General features: G+C 45.4%; 1 protein-coding gene across 4 annotated transcripts in view; it reads right to left on the bottom strand.

Moving 5' to 3' along the window:
* Positions 1 to 1,768: 1,768 nt before the first annotated feature.
* The window catches only part of LOC147891390 (phosphoinositide binding protein), a 42,712-nt gene continuing 27,079 nt past the window's right edge, over positions 1,769 to 17,401 (bottom strand). The window contains exons 4-6 of one of the 4 annotated variants that reach the window (XM_087389282.1): positions 4,000 to 6,198; positions 3,401 to 3,519; positions 1,769 to 3,283 (exon numbers count right to left, since the gene is read on the bottom strand). In XM_087389282.1, the coding sequence (XP_087245408.1) occupies positions 2,096 to 3,283; positions 3,401 to 3,519; positions 4,000 to 6,198 (3,506 nt within the window). In that variant the 3' untranslated portion in view covers positions 1,769 to 2,095. Of the gene's footprint in view, positions 3,520 to 3,999; positions 6,199 to 17,401 lie in introns of all 4 variants that reach the window. The other 3 variants (XM_087389284.1, XM_087389280.1, XM_087389281.1) reach the window with 3 other exon arrangements.

The raw sequence follows: 17,401 nt of genomic DNA, 5'->3' as shown, positions 1-17,401 counted from the left end.
CCCAAAAAACCTATGCAACATCAAAAGCTCTAGTCAAAATGCCAAAGTGGCAACCCTTGCAAATTCATCTACGAGGATCTAACTCATATAGGGAAAAAACTCCCAATAGTTTGATTGTTATGCATTGTTTGCAGGACCGCCATATTGCACATTCCAAAATCATCAAGGCACACCCTATAAATTCAAAGCAACCCTAACAAGCCCTAATCATACTCGCTTGTGAACTCTATGATTTCAACATCATGGCACATACTCATCTCCATGTCCTACAATGTACTTTACACATAGCCAAGAGTTTAATTGTTATGCGTTGTTTGTAGGACCGTCATATTACACATGCGAAAATCATCAAGGCACACCCTATAAATTCAAAGCAACCCTAACAAGCCCTAATCATACTCGCTTGTGAACTCTATGATTTCAACATCATGGCACATACTCATCTCCATGTCCTACAATGTACTTTACATATAGCTTACTATTAGATTTCCCCTTGTGTTGAGGTAACCTCTTGCAATCTCTTCTCCACCGTTGTAGCTCTCACGTGCATTGACTAACTATACATCACCTCCAAGCTCTCCAACCACGAATTTCTAGATACTTCTTTTGATCCCTAGCTTGACGCATGGGAGATCCCCAACCAAAGCATTAAATAGTGTGAGAGTGAGTGATCCACAAACCTTTCCAACACATATCTAGCCTAGATCCATTCTTATCTATAACCAAAAAAAAAAACTAGAATGTCAACATGTTCACATTTCGTGAGGGTCAAGAGAGATAGAGCTTTCAACGACCATTGATAATCTCTAGGCTAGATCCAACCTTATCAACAGCAAGCACCCATGCATGCACATTCATATATATGCACGCAAATGTATGTGCACATGAGCAAGCATAAGCATTATTGCAACCAATGCAACACTTTGGCAAGCGACAAAGATGATACAATTGCATTCCTCTTGGAGTAGTCGGACTAGCTCACTTCATTGCACTAGAGTTCTTGACATGTTTTCATAACGGCTTTAGTGTAGTAAGAAAAAGCCTAGAGGATACCCATTATCCTCTATAGACAAAAATAAAAGTCTAATAAGCTTGTCAAAGCTAGTGCTGAGCTTCAATTTGCCTTCATCATTTTGAGTGTAATCTTATCATTGAGAAGAGATTGGCTCATCCAACAAGATGTACTTTGAGAGCTCATCTTCTGATCAAGGCTGTTTTGAAGAATGGGTACCTCTTGTATCCTCTGAAACTCTCAATTCAGGCCTACATTGTCAAGCTAGCACCCTTCTAAATTCGTAGAGATTGCTCCTAAATGACGTATTTCCCACTTGCCGAGAGAGGTTGGACCCTCACTCTTTGGATCATTTATCATGTCACTGCTGATTACCATCTCATGACGTTGGCTTTGCGAAACAAGTGCTTGGTCATGGCTTGCTCTATGGAAGTTGCTATACCACCTGCACTATGTATCGAGTCACTTAAATGGTGCCCCTTAGCTACCATTTCTCTTACATTTTCAATGTTTCGCAGCTTGAGCATCTGCTGACTTGTTCCTTATCGAGTCTCCTAACGAGGAATTTTGTTTGCCCATGGTTACCCTTGACTAGCAGAGGGTCCAGGCCTAGAAAGGAGCATTTCGTTCCTGATTACCTTTTGAACCAAAATCTTGGCAGAGGACATGGAAACAAAAATATCATGCATGAGGAAATGACTGCAAGATCAATTAATTATTTGAAGTGAAAGACCAAGGTTCACATCAGTCCCTCCTTATGAGACACTAGCACCTTGTAAATGTTCCAGCAAACCTCCCCTACGATGTAGACAAACGCATGCTTCCATTCTCTTTGCTTGCAAGCATACTGGGCAAGCAGCAAACAGCTTAAAAAACTGTTTCTCAAACACCCATACATGAATTAGAGATTCAAGATGAGAATGATCATGAAGGTGTTACTTGACTGTCTGTATGAACGAAGAAAGACATTTTTTCAACTTGACATTTTTTCAACTTGTCAATAGAGACCCTTTTGTTCTTTCTTTATATGATACAAGTCATTCGATATAAAGTCAGAGCTTGACGCAATCAAACCAGCTCGTGCTACTGATACATTGACTGAAGATGCCTTTCAAGCTGCTTGGCTCCACGCAATACGTCTAAGGCTTCAGACTGCCGCCCTGACCTTTTAAGCTGTACTGCACGGACCTTCTCCAGTCTTATTTTCTCCTCAAGCTGCTGCCTCCCTTCATTCTGTTGTAATTTTGTGACAGGAGTTACGTCAGTCTTCTTGCTGTCTCCTTTATGCACTTTCACTTGGGCCTCAGATGTTGACCTTGCAGTTTGACCAACAATATCAGTTTCCTTCCATCCAAGCCCTGTCAGTGCGGCAAGAAGCTGCGGGTCAAAGAGGTCGTCAACTGAAACAGAGTCATCTTTCTCCTGATGTCCACTGTCACCTCCCCCTAGCTCTTCCATCTGCTTCTCAAGGGATTTTGCTTCTTCAAACTCAGCTTCTGCTTCTTCCATTCTCCCCTCACGCCGCAAAGCCAGTGCTTTCCTTTTATGGGCTAAAGATTCTCGCTGTAGCTTCAGCCTGTCTTTTCCTGTATTATACTTCTGTGCAGCCGTTGCAGATGTTCCAGTACTTGTCACAGAAGAAAGAGAACCACGGGAGCCTGCGTCAGTCCTTGATGCCCTATCAGCTTGCTGAGATGAAGCTATTTTTGGGGTTGCTGAAGAGACAGTCTCGGGTTCAAACCTTGACAAACTGCCTGGCTGATCAAGCATGCGGGAAGATTCACCTTCCATGATAGAGCTTTCTGATTGAGACTTCCGTATAGCGATTTGCTTCTCCAGCAGCTTGGCCTCACGGAGTTGCTCTTTTGCTTCTGCCTGCCTACCTTCGCGCTTTAAAACCAAAGCCTTTCTCTTATAAGCCAATATTTCTTGTTGCAAAGTCTCTACTGAAAGAATTCCTGTATTACTCCTGTCCACAGACTCCGCACTATATCTCAAATTATCACTTGGCACTACAGAGAAACCCTTAGTCATCTGAACCCCTTCTTTAACAGGTTCTTTGCCAACAGGAATGGAATCTTCTTCTTTTGCCTTCCTTTCTAGCAATATAGGATTGTCCACATCCACATTTGAAACTGTCGTCGCCTTTCTTCTTTCGACTTTCCCTTCAGGCCTCAGTAAAGTTCTAATCTTATCCGACACATTTACCTCATCAACAGCTCCTCTGTTTTGTGCTTGAATGGACCCCCAAGCTTCGCCAGTGAACAGATCCTTCACGATTGCAGGATATGGAATATTAGCTTTGGCACTTAAATTCTTCCTTTCATTAACAGGCGGAAAAGGTTGAATGTCAACAACTCCAGCATGGTCAGGTTTAAGGCCATCTACCAGCATGCTCTTGTTTGAAGGAATCACCTCCTCAATTTTACTTTCAGAATGTTTGTCATTGTTTTGGCCAAAAACTGATGTCCTCCGATCTGTTTGATAATCAGAATCCATGGCCTGACCTGCATCATGGACCATGCCAAATCCCAGACAAGAAATAATGTCAAACAGCATGTCGAGGAAGTGAATCAGTGAAGCTCATTTTGTAGCACAAAGAAGTGCAAGCATGCTTATATTAAAGTCAGTCAGAGAGCAAGCCTGTAGGAATAAGCACTCAGGTCAATAAATGGAGGAACAGAAAGGTGGGGGACATGGAGCGGAAAAGAAGGGGCAAAGGTTGTGGGGTAATGGTTATTTTTTCGGAGGAACAGAAAGGTGGGGGACATGGAGCGGAAAAGAAGGGGCAAAGGTTGTGGGGTAATGGTTATTTTTTCTCTTTCTTCCTTTCCTTACATTTTGTTCTGGGGAGTTGGAAAAGAACAAAAGGGGGGGGGGGGGTTATTTTTTACATTTTTTCGGGGGGGTGGAGGGGGCGGAGATGAGAGAGAGAGAGAGAGAGAGAGAGAGCAAACCACTCTCATTATTTCTCATGGGCAACTTACTCATTCCCTTTGTTAATATATCTGTGCCACCTGCCGATGCAGAACTTTTGTCCAAGCTGGCTCTTGAAACTGTTTCAACATCTTTCTCAAGTTCAATCCATCCAAAGCCTTTCAAAGCTGCTAACATTTCAGGATCGTCCATATCATCCTCAGTCACCTCCTCATCTTCTTTTTCAGAGTTAGCAAATCCTTGAATCATTTCATATTGCATGTCAGGTACTTTCATTGGTTTAACTGCTGCTGAGTTTAATTCTTCTATTTCTTTCTCTATCACACGAGCCTTTTTCAGTTCATCCTCTGCCTCTTCTAGCCTCCCTTCTCGCTTCAGTTTTAAGGAAGCCCTCTTTAGACCCAACAATTCTTTCTGCAGTTCAGATCGTGTCTTTGGATGATGGGATGCACAAGCAACTTCTGAGAATTTCCCAGTAAAGTTTGGTCCCACAGCTTGGACTTTCTTCTCTGCATCAATGCTATCTTCAGCACTGGATACATCTTTCCAACCAAAAGATTTTAGTGCCTCTGCAAGGTCGGGGTCTATTACCTCTACATTTTCCAAATCAACTTCTTCACTAATCAAGTGAGCTATGCCCTCTGATGGTACACCTCCTGCTGGCTCCTGTCCAGCAAATGCTGCCAAAATATCACTGCCTTTACTGTGTTCAAGTTGCAATTCCTTCAGCTCTTTCTCTAACTGCTTTGCTTGACGCAACTCCTCCCTTGCCTCCTGAAGCTTGCCAGCACGCTTTAAGACAAGAGCTTCCTTCTTTAAGAACAGTATTTCTTGCTGCAAGTTTCTCTTTTCAAAAGTTTTAGGGATGGACGCTATTATGGGCTGCATGAGCTTTCCTGCGTCATCCTCTGCAAAACCCATTGCCTTTAATGCTGAAAGATAGTAAGGATCCTCCATGTCCTCATCAGTCACCTCCATGTTGTCATCCAAGCTTGCCTCTGCAATCTCCAAGGAATCTAATCCAATTCCAATGGACCCTTGCAACTTGGTACCACCTGCTGACCCAATATGAGTCTTCCGTTGCTGTCTTGAAGCTGATGTTGCATCACCAAGCACATGCTTACCAGAGGCAAGTGTAGATTTTTCCATAGCAGCAGCCTCTTCCTCCCACCCCATTGACCTTAAAGCTGCAACCATTTCAGGATCATTGATATCTGAGTCTGTTACTTCCATTTCCTCATCATCATCATCATGACCAAAGTTAACCATGCCACTATAAGAAGCCAAATCAAGGTTTATAGCATCCACACTCTGTGGTGTGCCCTCCTTATCCAAGCCACGAATAAGTGCAGCCAAATCATCATCAGATTCCTCCCCAGCACCCATTTCCTGCTCCTCTATTTGTCTCTCAATAATCTTGGCCTTCTTCAACTCCTCCTTTGCCTCAGCCAATTTTCCTTCCCTTTTTAAAGCAAGTGCCCTCCTCTTATGAGCAAGCACCTGCACTGAAGAGGTACCTCCCTGACTTGCATTGCCTTCCACATGACGCACAGATGCAGCAAGCTCTGCAAGCTCACCTTCGACACTCCTTGCCTTGCCCTCTTTCCTGCCTGCATCATGAAGGTCTGCATTGCTCCACCCTAGGTCCTTAAGAGCACTCATAAGATCATCATTTCCTTCATGTTCCTCCCGGCCCCGTTTTGCCTTTATGGGATCTATACCATTGTCAACAGCTACTCCCTGACCCTCCACCCCTGAAGTTGAGCTGTGAGTTATCTGCTTCCTGTCAGATCCACTATGCTCCTCCTGTTGCTCCCTGCTAGCCCTTGCAGAATTTGTTGCCTTCCTCTGACTCCGCCTCAAGGACAACTTCTGTCTCTCTGCCTGCCGTTCAAGCTCCCTCCCTCGTTTAAAGGCTTGCAAAGCATCCTCAGCCTTACCCTCTCTTTTCAAAGCAAGCCACTGTCTTTTCTCCTCCTGGGCCTGCTGGAGTAATATTTCAGGAGTCACAAGACTGTTTTGGTCATCTTCATTGACTAACCTTTCCATCCCTAAAGACATGCTTCTTGAGTGGATATTTTCCCCATCCACTGATGCATACTCATCACCTTGCAAAGAGTGCGAATCAGTGACATTATCATTCAAAAAATTAATTGTTCCTGAAATCTGAGGGCTTGGCCCGCTAGTAATGAGATCCTTCAGCAATAAATCAGCCTGTATGTGTGAACCTGTTCTTGAGCCACCTGAAACTTCACATTCACGGACCTTCAGGTTCATAAATAAGCTCTCTCTCTCTCTCTCTCTCTCTCTCTCTCACACACACACACACACACACAGTAGACACACATTTGTTTTTGGTGAAAGTGTTAAATTTCTAAATTACCAAAAGGAGGAGTTCCCAGAATGGGGAGTTCAATATTACATCATCAGAAAATCTCATTATATGACAGGAAGACAATATGGTCTATGTGATGAGTTTGCAGTCAATCAAAGAAAAATTGCTGCAAAGAGACTCTAAAAAAACCAAATTTAGAGAAGGTGGGATCACCAAAGACTCTGTGATTTTTGTCTTTCCACAAAGTCCAAAGTGCCCAGTGACGAACCCAAGTGAAAAACAGCTCAAAATATTGTCTGGATGGTAGAATCCCAAAAGCCAGAAATGCTTCCCAAAACGATCCGTGGGAAATCGAGCTTGTAGGCATTGTTATGATGCCAAGGACCAACTCAAAGCGGCCAAGCTGCATTTTGGGCTCGAGTCCAAGAGCTAGGTAGAGTAGGAGTACGAGTTCTGACAATAGATCAAGATGCTCAAGCAGAGTGAAGGTGCTCCAAAAGAGTAGGACACAGACATGGAGCCATGGCAATCCGAATCCCCTAGAAAACAACTCAGCTCATAAGCTGCCCTCCGTCTAGCCAGTGAAAAATGCTCCTCCCCCTCCACCGCAAGCTGGTTAATAAGTCCATAGATCCTTGGCAACCAAAACATGTCCCATCATGTATGACCACATGGAATAATTGTTGCCATCAAGCTTGTCATCAGCCCCAATCATCCCAAACAAATCATCTTTGCCACCAGACATGGTGCTGAAATACAAGACAAATGCACCAACTGGCAAAGCAAATGAGAGAAAGGCAACCTCTCAACATCAAGTAACAAAAATCTGCCCAAGCTTCAAAGCTTATGCCTACAAGAGACTCTGTTGTCCCAAGGTGTACCTGTTGCAAGAAAAATCCCCAAAGGCAACACGAGGCCTTCCAAGGCAACACGAGGAAAGAGCCAATGCAACAACAGCTTACCCAATGATGTAGCCAGAAAGGACAGCGGTGAAAGGCTCTGAATGCGAGCAAATGAGAGCTGGAAATGAGAATTACAGCAAAAGAAAGTGCTCCCGCAAGGAGGAGAGCACTTAGAAATGGAGAGAAAGAGATCCAATGGAGGGGAACTAGCAGCCCGAGGCAAAAGGATGCCAAAAGAAGAAGAATGGGCTTAAAGAGTAGACTCCATATCACTTCAACACGCTCCAAATGGCTTCAACAGCCTGCACGCAGCTCGAGGCAGCAAGAGAACACTTGCACGCTTCACGAAACAGCTTCAAAGTGCTGGAAAAGCTTCAAGTTGGCTGGCACGCACCCCGAGGCAGATCCATACAGCAGGCAACAGCATTAAATGTTCCATACAGTCCCGAAATCAGCCGTACAAGTCTGTACATTCTCTGAAACAGGTCTGTACAGTCTGCAAATGCTCTGTACAGTCACACGTGTGGACGAATCTGGTCCGTACAGGCAGTAAATGGTCCGTACAAACTCTGAAAGGCAGTAAATGCTCACGCAGGTAGTCCGTACACTCCGTACGGCTATACGAAACCACACATGTGAGGCCATACACTTGCAGAAGAGCTTGGGGCTGGTGCGGCAGGTCCAAAATGCTCCGAAATAGGTCTTCCTTTGTAGCAGGCATTCCAAAATGCAAGCTTCCCGCGATAGAAATGCTTAGAGAAGCCACAGATGCTCACAGGTGTGTAGAAGACCAGCAAACCAGCAAGAAACAAGCTCCCAAACAGCTCCCAATAGCTCTAGAAGGGCTCCGGGTGACTGGAAATGGCTAGAGGGTGGATCCCTAACTTGTTCTGATACCACTGTTGGGTGTAGGAAGCAATGGAAGCTCAGAAATGAGTGCAAGAAGCCAAAAAACGAGCTGCTATGATCAAAATGCTGCAAGTACAAGTGAGAAGGCTCAAGGGAGAGCCAACATCACAAAACCCTAGGGGGCTAAGTGTCCTAACTGACCTAGATGGTACATAAACTAACTGTACCAAAAGTCCTGACTGACTATAACTAGGTCTACAAGGCACATACCAAGGTATAAGTGGCATCTATGGATAGCCCATGAGATGGCCTACACTCTTCATAAACATCTCCAGATAGGATACAAGCAACTTTACTGTCATTGTAGAGCCAATAAATAATGTGCTGCAATTTTGGCCCAAAACCCAATGCATTCATAGTTTGCGAAATTAAATCCCACTGAACTATGTCAAATGCTTTAGCAATATCAACTTGCAACAGTAAAACATCTTGCTGAGTATATTTTGCATATTCTATTCCAACATAGGCATCTGCAATATTATCAGTGATGTGCCTACGAGGAACAAAACCATATTGCGCAGGATGAAGGCCATCATGCAAATACCCTTTAATCCGATTCACCACCATTTTAGTGATGATCTTATAAATGACAGACATAAGGGTGATAGGCCTCCAATCAGCTAGAGACTCACATATATGCTTCTTAGGAAGAAGCTTGACCAGCCCTTTTTTCCATGAGTCTCGCATGTACTGCTTTTCCCATGCATAATTTATCATGCGCAGCAAAGTTGACTTGAGGATATTCCAGAATGCAATGAAAAATTCAACTGTAAGACCATCCCATCCGGGAGATTTCCATCTGCCACAGGATTTTACTGCATCCGATAATTCTCTTTCAGTGAATGAATCTTCCAGATCTAGAGCTTGCTGAGGAGAGAGAATAGGAGAAACATGTTGTAATAACCGGCGTCTCACATCAAGAATCTATTGAGAAGGAGGATCAGCTGCCCCAAATTGCTTGGAAAAATGATCAACACAGGCTGTAGTAGGTTGGGCTCTAGAGGACGTCCACATACCATCAAGCATCTGGATTCTGCAGATATTTGCACACTGTCTCTTGTAATGCACGCTCTTTAAAAATTCCTTTGAGGAGCAACCTTTGTCAAGAAAGGCTCTCTGTCTTGCTCTTGTCTCCCATTAAGTGAGTTTCCTGTGATCATTGCTTTGCAAACAATATCTAGCCTGACATAAAGCTGCCAAAAGACAAAGGCCGAAACTGACTTAACTCAGTCAAAGATTGACAAGTGTCTTTGGCTCTAGCAACAGCCTGTCTCAATGCCTTCATGTATTCTTTACCATAGTCACGAATCATTGATTGCATGCAAAACACAAATGCATCCCATGCATAATCCATAATGAAGGGGAAAAAGAGGCCAAGTTAGAGGCTCTTTGGGTGGAAAATGTGAAGGGACTATATAAGTATCCATCCACCCCCTACTATGTACTTTTTTGATGTGACATCTAATCCTATCTACTCTCCCTCCAACTCCTTGCTTCTTGGTGTCTACATTCACACTCTCTCTCTCCTCCCTCTCTCCCTCTCTCTATCCCCTCATCCTTCTCTCTCTTCCTCTCTTTTTCCTCCCTCTCCTCTCTTCTCCTTCCTTCCTTCTACTATTCTCTCCCCGTCTCCAAATCTGTCCTTCTCCCCTTCACTACATTGGTATCAGAGCACTTTCCTAGGGCCCTATTTGGAACTAGCTTCAACATCAAGCTGTCAACGCCAAATCCTGCCCATCTGTTAATGCGAAATCCTACCAAACGATGCACGTGAGCAATTGCTTGCTGCAACGAATCCTAGCTCCAAGCACGTGAGAAATTTCTAGCTGCAAGCACGTACGAACCATCGTCAAGGCTTTTCAATTGGTAAATCCTGAAAGCTGTGGCACCAAATTCCGAGGGCTGAAGGCATCACTCAAACCTGTGCGACATGTGCCATCAACAAGACCTCGTGTGCATCCCGACGTGCGCCATCAATGAGACCAAGAGCCCATGTGCATTCCGTCAAATGGTCACGACGCCGTCCTATTCCACGCCCTCGCTGCCCGCCTGCGCTCGTGCACCACCCTACTTGACACCGTCGCCGCTTGCTGTTTTTCTTTTCTTGCAAAACCTTAGCCTACAAGGTTTTCTAACTAGGGTAGACTAACACAGGGTTAATTTGGTTAGGTTTAGTTAGTTTGGGTCTCGGGTAAATTAGGGCTAACTATGGTTAAAGGATGGGTTACGTTGGCCTAAGACACTGTCCAAACAATCCTAACGGTCTTAGGTTAGAGCTGTCCTAACTGTCCTAGGTGACTTAGGACCCCTTCCCTCACCCCCCCCCCAAAAAAAAAAAAAAGTTCACTTTTCAGCCTCTTTTTACGAGTCTTTCACAACGTGTTTGGAGCCATTTTAGCTCCGTTTCGAAGGTTCTTCGACGACCTTTCTTTCGAGCCTCTCCATCGACCTTTTCGTGTTTTCCCTACACTATCTCAGGTGCTCATTACAACAGGGTTTTGCTATCCATTTCTCCTCGCCTACATTCGAGCTCCTCTCTCCAGGGCCAGTCACCATGCCACTGAAGCATGCCCCTCGTGATATATTGCATGACATTGATGAGGCTGCTCAGTATGAGCAAGTGCCTACCACAATGGCTGCATCCATTGGTGGTGTAGAGGTTCCTTCCACTCAGCCTCTCTCTCCTGCATCCCGGGAAGTGCAAGAAGCGCAGACGCAGTTTCGGGATGCCCTTTCCTCTCTGCTCCAGGTGCTTTCCGCCAGATAGGACAGGAGTTCAGCCAGCAGCTTACCACAGCCATGGCTATGCAGGATACGGCTCTTGTCCAGATGGGACAGCAAATTGGTCAGCAGATCACATCTGCCATTGCTATGCAGGATAAGGGTAAGCAGCCCGCACCACAGCCAGGGGACCATTCAGACACTCAAGATGTTTTGTCTACTCCACACAGGGGTTTTATGGCAGATGCCCGTCGTGCCTATGAGCATCAGTCTTCTGGACCATTGCATGTACCCCAGCCTGGGGATAATCTGGACATAGATGATGCATTTTCTGTGCCACACAGCACCTTCTTACAGGATGTCAAGCCATCTTTTGGCTCTCAACGTGCAAGCTGAGCCGTCTCTTTTGGGCTGACCCGTTGGTGTGCATTCGGCTAGTGCTCCTTTCACTGCACCAGCGAGTATACCTGGAGCTGGCTTGGGTTTATATGGCAGCCCACACCCTTGGGAGAGAGGTCAGTCCTCTTCTAAGTCCTTTGGTATGCCATCATTTCGGAGAGATGCATTTGGCAGAGAGACCCAGCCCCGGTTCATGCACCTCTCACTCTGCTAGCAAGTACATATAGTCAGACGCAGCCAGTGCATCATATGGCAGCAGCTTCTACACAGCAGGGAGTTGGTGGTGGGAACTTGGAAGCAAGCCACTTTTGATGACATGTTGGCAGATCTTTGCATTCATACAAGGCCCTACCTAAGCCATCAAAATTGAGATGTCCTTCTCCGATTATGTGAACCTCAAGCGTAATGATGCCCGCACTTCTGGAGGTTACACGCATAAGAATTATGTAGCCAAGGATATCAAGGACAAACTCACAATGCATAAGTTTAAAGGGGACACTCGCACTCTGAATGAGTTGAAGGAGTGGCTCACGAAGCTGGAAGACTATTTCCGCTTCTACCCCAAGTCTAAGGAGGAGCGCATCATTTTTGCAGGTATGCATATGCAGGACTATGCCCACACATGGTGGCGATACATGAGGGATTCACCTCAGAAACCAACCACTTGGAGGGGTTTCAAAGAATTGATGGTCACTACATTTGTATCTCCACTTGTATTGGATCAATACTTGGCTGAATTTTATGCCTTGTCACAGACCAGTACGGTCCAAGAGTACTTGCAGCGCTTTTGGAGGCTTTCTTTGTTTGTGTAGGATGTATCTGAAAAGGGAAAGCTATTGCGTTTCATCCATGGGTTAAATTCTTCTCTTGCTGCAGATGTGAAGGCACAATTAAGAGGGCAGCTCAGCTTGCAGGAGTATTCAAGCCTAAATATGCTGGCAAGCACAGAAATGCCATGGGCAGCTCACATGCTACAGGGTATGACGCTGAGTCGAAGCCTAAGTTTACTGAGTGGACTGACAAGAAATCTGCAGCAGCACCATTTCCTCGCTTTCCTACTGTCTCGGGTAGTAAGATGCCGTATGCCAGGCCTTACAGGTATCTTGATGCCAAGCTTGGAGGCAAGCCTACTGCTGGAAATGGGCAGGCTGAGATAAAACAGCATACACAGGCAATAATGGACAGTAGAAAGAAGGCCAACTTATGTTTTAAATGTGGCGAGAAATGGACTCCTGAGCACATGAATGTGTGCAAGATGCGCAACAGTGGTACTGCTAAGCTCAGCATGATCATTGACCTCTCAGATGACGAGGAATTGTTTGATGCCCCACGTTCTTTGGATACCTCTCAAGATGAGATGGCAAAAATACATGATGCGGATGAGGCTCCTGACACTGCAGCCACGAAAGGCACTGGCTTTCCTTTTGATCCTGGTGATGGTACTGTGCATGACACTCATGCTTCGCATTCGTATGAGATTCTGCCCACTGATGGCATGAGAGGCCGTAGGCTCAGCCACCCACACTCTTCTCTATGGAGCATCACGATGCGATGCCTTTTTATGCACGTGAAGATGCAGGTGGTAATGCTCCTGTGAACGAGGAGGAGGTTTATTGGGATGCCCAGCCAACACCTTTTACTATTTCCATGCATGCCCTAATGGGTGCCAAAAGTGCTGATACTATCAAATTAACAGGAATGATTAATGGCAGGATTGTACATGTGTTGGTGGACAGTGGTAGCACCCACAATTTTGTTAACCGCAAGACCTTACAAAGGGTGGGACTGATTGCTACTGAGATAGGCCATGGGCTGAGAGTAGAAGTGGCCAATGGACAGCATATGGTCAGTAGATCTTGTTGCCAAGATGCAAGGATTAAGTTCTCTGATGACTATACATTTGCAGGTGATCTCTTGGCCCTTGACATGGGCCCAATAGATGTTGTTCTGAGCTGTGATTGGTTGCAATCACTGGGCAAAATCAGCATGGATTTCAATGCCTTAACACTCAGCTTTGTCCACAGGTATGGATCAGTTACATTGCATGGTATTGCAGCTCCTAAATTGCAGGTCATTTCAGCAAGGCAGTTGGCCAGAGAGCTCAAGAGGGGCAGTGCCATATATGCATTGAATATGTTAGTGACTAAGGAGGTGGCACTCCCCGTGTTGATGATTGTGATATGCAGAGATTGCTCTCAGAGTTTGCAGATGTGTTTGCTGACTTGTACCATGTGTATGATCAAGAGATGTTGGCTATCCTCCATGCTTTCGAAAAATGGCACCACTACCTGTACGGTAGCAAAATCAAGGTTAAGACAAATCATGGGACACTCAGGTATTTCCTTACGTAGCCCAACTTGTCAATGAAGCAGAAGAGGTGGCTAGCTAAGGTTTAGTCTTATGATTTCGACATTGAGTACAGGAAAGGGAAAGAAAACGTGGTTGCAGATGCCTTATCCCGTATGTGGGCTTGCAGTTTTTCCGCCATTTCTACCATCTACCAGGAGTGGATTCATGGTATTCAGGAAGAATACATGCAGGATTCTAAGGCAGTTTCCATATTTGTGGAGTTATAGAGACCATCGAGCCAGGGCCATGCTGAATTTAAGCTGCATAATGGGCACATAATTTATTTGGTGCCAGATTCAAAGTACCGACTGCTGGTCTTACATGAAATGCACTCATCTCCTATGGCAGGACATGCGGGTATTACTAAGACATATGAAAAGGTCAAACAGAGCTTTATCTGGGATGGCTTGTGGCAGGATGTAGTTAAATTTGTCAGTGAATGTTTTCCCTGCCCAGCAGAATAAAGTGGACAGCTTGTTACCCACGGGTCTCTTGCATCCATTACCTATCCAGAAGGCAAATGGACTCACATTGCTATGGATTTCATCACAGGGTTGCCTTCCATAGAGCGGGGATGTTACGCTCTAGCCGAGGTAGCATGACCTCGGAAGAATCAGTCGACATTTCCCTTATAGGATCTATTTTTGTAATATATGTGTTTGCGCTTTATGTAAATGATCGGGAGGGATTAATGTCAAGGTCCTAGGTGAGGGCTGATAGCACCAGACTAGATAGATCTGAGACCAAGGGCCTAGTGCAAAGATTGTGCCTAGGGGCAAGGAATTAAATGCATCCCAAGAGAGGGGTGAAATGTTGCATTAGGAAGGCCCTATATGGACGACATGTGGCATCTAGATCTATCTAGGGATTTGGGGTCTGTCCAGGCTAGTGAGAGAATTGAAGAATGAGGATTTACGTGATTTCGATATAGCTCTCTCTCTCGCTTGCTTGAAGTCTTGGCAGAATTGGCTGGGTGGAAACGAAAGGTGCTACTCCCGTGATCTGTAAAGATAGAAAGGCAGATATATGTGATAGTTGGTATCAGAGCACAAGGTTGGGAAGGTAGGAGAGAGACGAATCGACGCTAGTCAGGGAAGAAAGAAACGTATTGGCTGGCTGGTCGACGAACGAACGAGCTGATAGCAGCGATTCAACGAAGCTAGTTGGTACTGCGTCGACGGACGGTAGTTGGTTACATTTGCTATTCGTAGGTGGCGCAGGAACGTGGAGGTCTTCGGTGAGATTTGTGAGAGGAACGCAGACTGGTCGTGCACGGAACCAATGACGGGCGAGATGACGTGGAGTCCCGTAATGGGTTGAAGGGCCTGCGAGAGGACTTGGGGTTCCTGTAACTAATTGACAGGCCTACGAACCAGAGGGGTGCCGTGACGACGGACACCCGAGGATATGTGACGGCGTCTGGTCGCGTAGTGCAGGCGTGGAGCGCAAACACATATTACGACACCCTTCGTGGGTTTAACGGAGGCGTGGTGATCTTTGAAGAGCAAAGGAGCGTGGTGGCTGACGATTGGTATCACAGGCTTCGGGATACCTGGCTACCTCAACCCGTGCCAGTCTTCGATTCGTTCCTTCAGACAAATTTCGATCAGAATTCATAGACCAGGAAGGCTCTTTGTCACTTCTGTCAATTCTATGTTTTTTTTCCTGATTTGGTTTGCTGATGCTCCGTTTGCGTGAAAAGTGACAAGTATGCATAAAATTTGATGCTGTAGCAAGGACAGATTGTGCTTGAGACTATGCCTGTATACTTGAGTTATTTGCAGAAATTTCCCTAGTATAGGGAAAGGCGGGATTGAATATATATGCCTGTGTCAAATACGTAATTAGTGTGCATGTCAGATTGCAGGTATTCCCTAGTATAGGGAATTAGGTTCAGAGTGTTAGTACACTGAATTGTGTCAGCTTTTGATTACAGTGTTCTTGGGGTGTTTTTTTTTTTTTTTTTTTTAAAGAAAAGAGAAAAGAACCCCAAACCAAAACACCTACTGAACAAATGGAAGCAGAAGAAGGAGCTTCCAGGAGGGACCCTGGTGAATCAAGAGTCCGGCCGACCCAGCAGGGATCGCGCCCAATAGCTCACACTTTATCTGGCAGGATTGCATTGCTGGAAGATGCCTTGCAACAGTTGTTAGCGCAGCAATTACAAGCCAACGCAGGGCAATCGGAACTTAGGAGAGTGCTACAGAGTATGTCTGCCAGACCTTCTCGAGAAGAGAAGGGAAAGGCTCCAATGGAACTGGAGTCTAGTGTTCATACGGTCGAGCCTAGGAAGGCTAAAGTGCCAAATATTGCTAATTACAGACCGGAAAAGTATTCTGGTCGGATGAACGACCGTAGCTCCGATGTCATTGAGACCTGGTTACACAAATGGGACGAGGCGTTCACCATTTGTGAGATCAGAAATGACATCAAAAAGATCCGCGAGGCCACCCATATGTTTAGTGAGGCGGCGGATCGGTGGTGGATTAAACAACAAAAAGATGGCATAGCATCCACTACCTGGGAGGGGTTTAAAAGAGAGTTCAGGAAACACTTCTTACCTCCTGACGAGGCATCCCGAGCTTGGGATCAATATAGGAACCTTCGTCAGAGAAATTTATCAGTGGCAGAATACACTGATAAGTTTCGAGAGAGTGTAATGAAGGTCGACGAACCCCTGCATCAATCAATCCAAGTGAAAGATTTCATATTTGGATTGAATGACCGAATAAAAATGGAAGTTCGGGCTAAGTACGCAAACACGCTAGATGATGCAATAGCTATAGCCTTGAACTACGAGGATGCCAAGGGCAGCAAGCCAAGTGGGTTTGCACAGGTCGGAACCCAGTATGGGTATCCGAAGAAATCTGGGTTTAAGAAGAAGTGGGCTAGTAGAGGGAGTGGTTCGCAGCCGAGTGGTCAAGCCAAGCAGGCGAGACCGGCTGAAACTCCTAAACCAAGTACCACCATTGGAGTGAAGAGAAAAGTAACTCCAATGGCAGCCCGGGCTTGGTCTAAGTCTCCCTTGAACCCGGAACAAAGGGAAAAAGCGAGGAGGGAAGGCTTATGCTTTGGTTGCCTTCAACCTCATCAGTGGAGAGATTGTCCACGTAATAAAGATCGTCGGATGGCTGAGATGGTGATCTCAGAGTGCGACGTGGAGATGCAGGGAAGTCCCAGAGCGGAAGAGATGCAGATTCAGCTAGCGGGATCTTCTCAGAGGTTAGTACCTTGTTTGTTCTGTGTGTCTGTTACTAAGTTAGTGACGAGTGCACCTGATAACATCCTATCTAAGCCCGCAGCAACGGGGTATACAGCCTTCAATGATACGGAGTTAATCAAAATGAAAGGGCAAGTGGCCAGTCATGATGTCATTGTGTTGTTTGACTCAGCGTCAACTCACAATGTGATTAACTCCAAGCTCGTGAAGAGGCTGAAATTAAAGACAAGTCCATCTGACTATGCGTATACAGTCAGGATGGCTGATGGAAGTTCAACTGAAGTATGGGACCAAAGGGTTACCCAGTTGGAGCTTCGGATTCAGGACTATACTGAGAAGCTTGATTTTGAAATAACCAAGCTTGCTCATGCGGATATAGCCCTGGGAATGGCGTGGCATTCTAGGAAGAATCCAGCCATTGATTGGAAAAAGCACGTATATCAATTCAAGATGAATGATGTGCTTTATGTCTTGCGAGGTGGAAAAGATATACCTCAGGGACCGTTGGTTTCCGTAATGGAAATCAGAAAGGCTCAAGTAGAGTTTTTATACCTTTGCACCGCATCGGTAGAGTCGGTGAATGATTCTTCGACTAGCACTGATGTTACGCAAAGTGA

Source organism: Dipteris shenzhenensis, chromosome 18, assembly GCF_047967505.1.
Source record: "Dipteris shenzhenensis isolate YYH24624 ecotype China chromosome 18, Dip_SZ_1.0, whole genome shotgun sequence".
Lineage (NCBI taxonomy): Eukaryota > Viridiplantae > Streptophyta > Polypodiopsida > Gleicheniales > Dipteridaceae > Dipteris > Dipteris shenzhenensis.
Note: the sequence above shows the minus strand (reverse complement) of the source record. Positions and strands in the feature narration are given on the sequence as shown.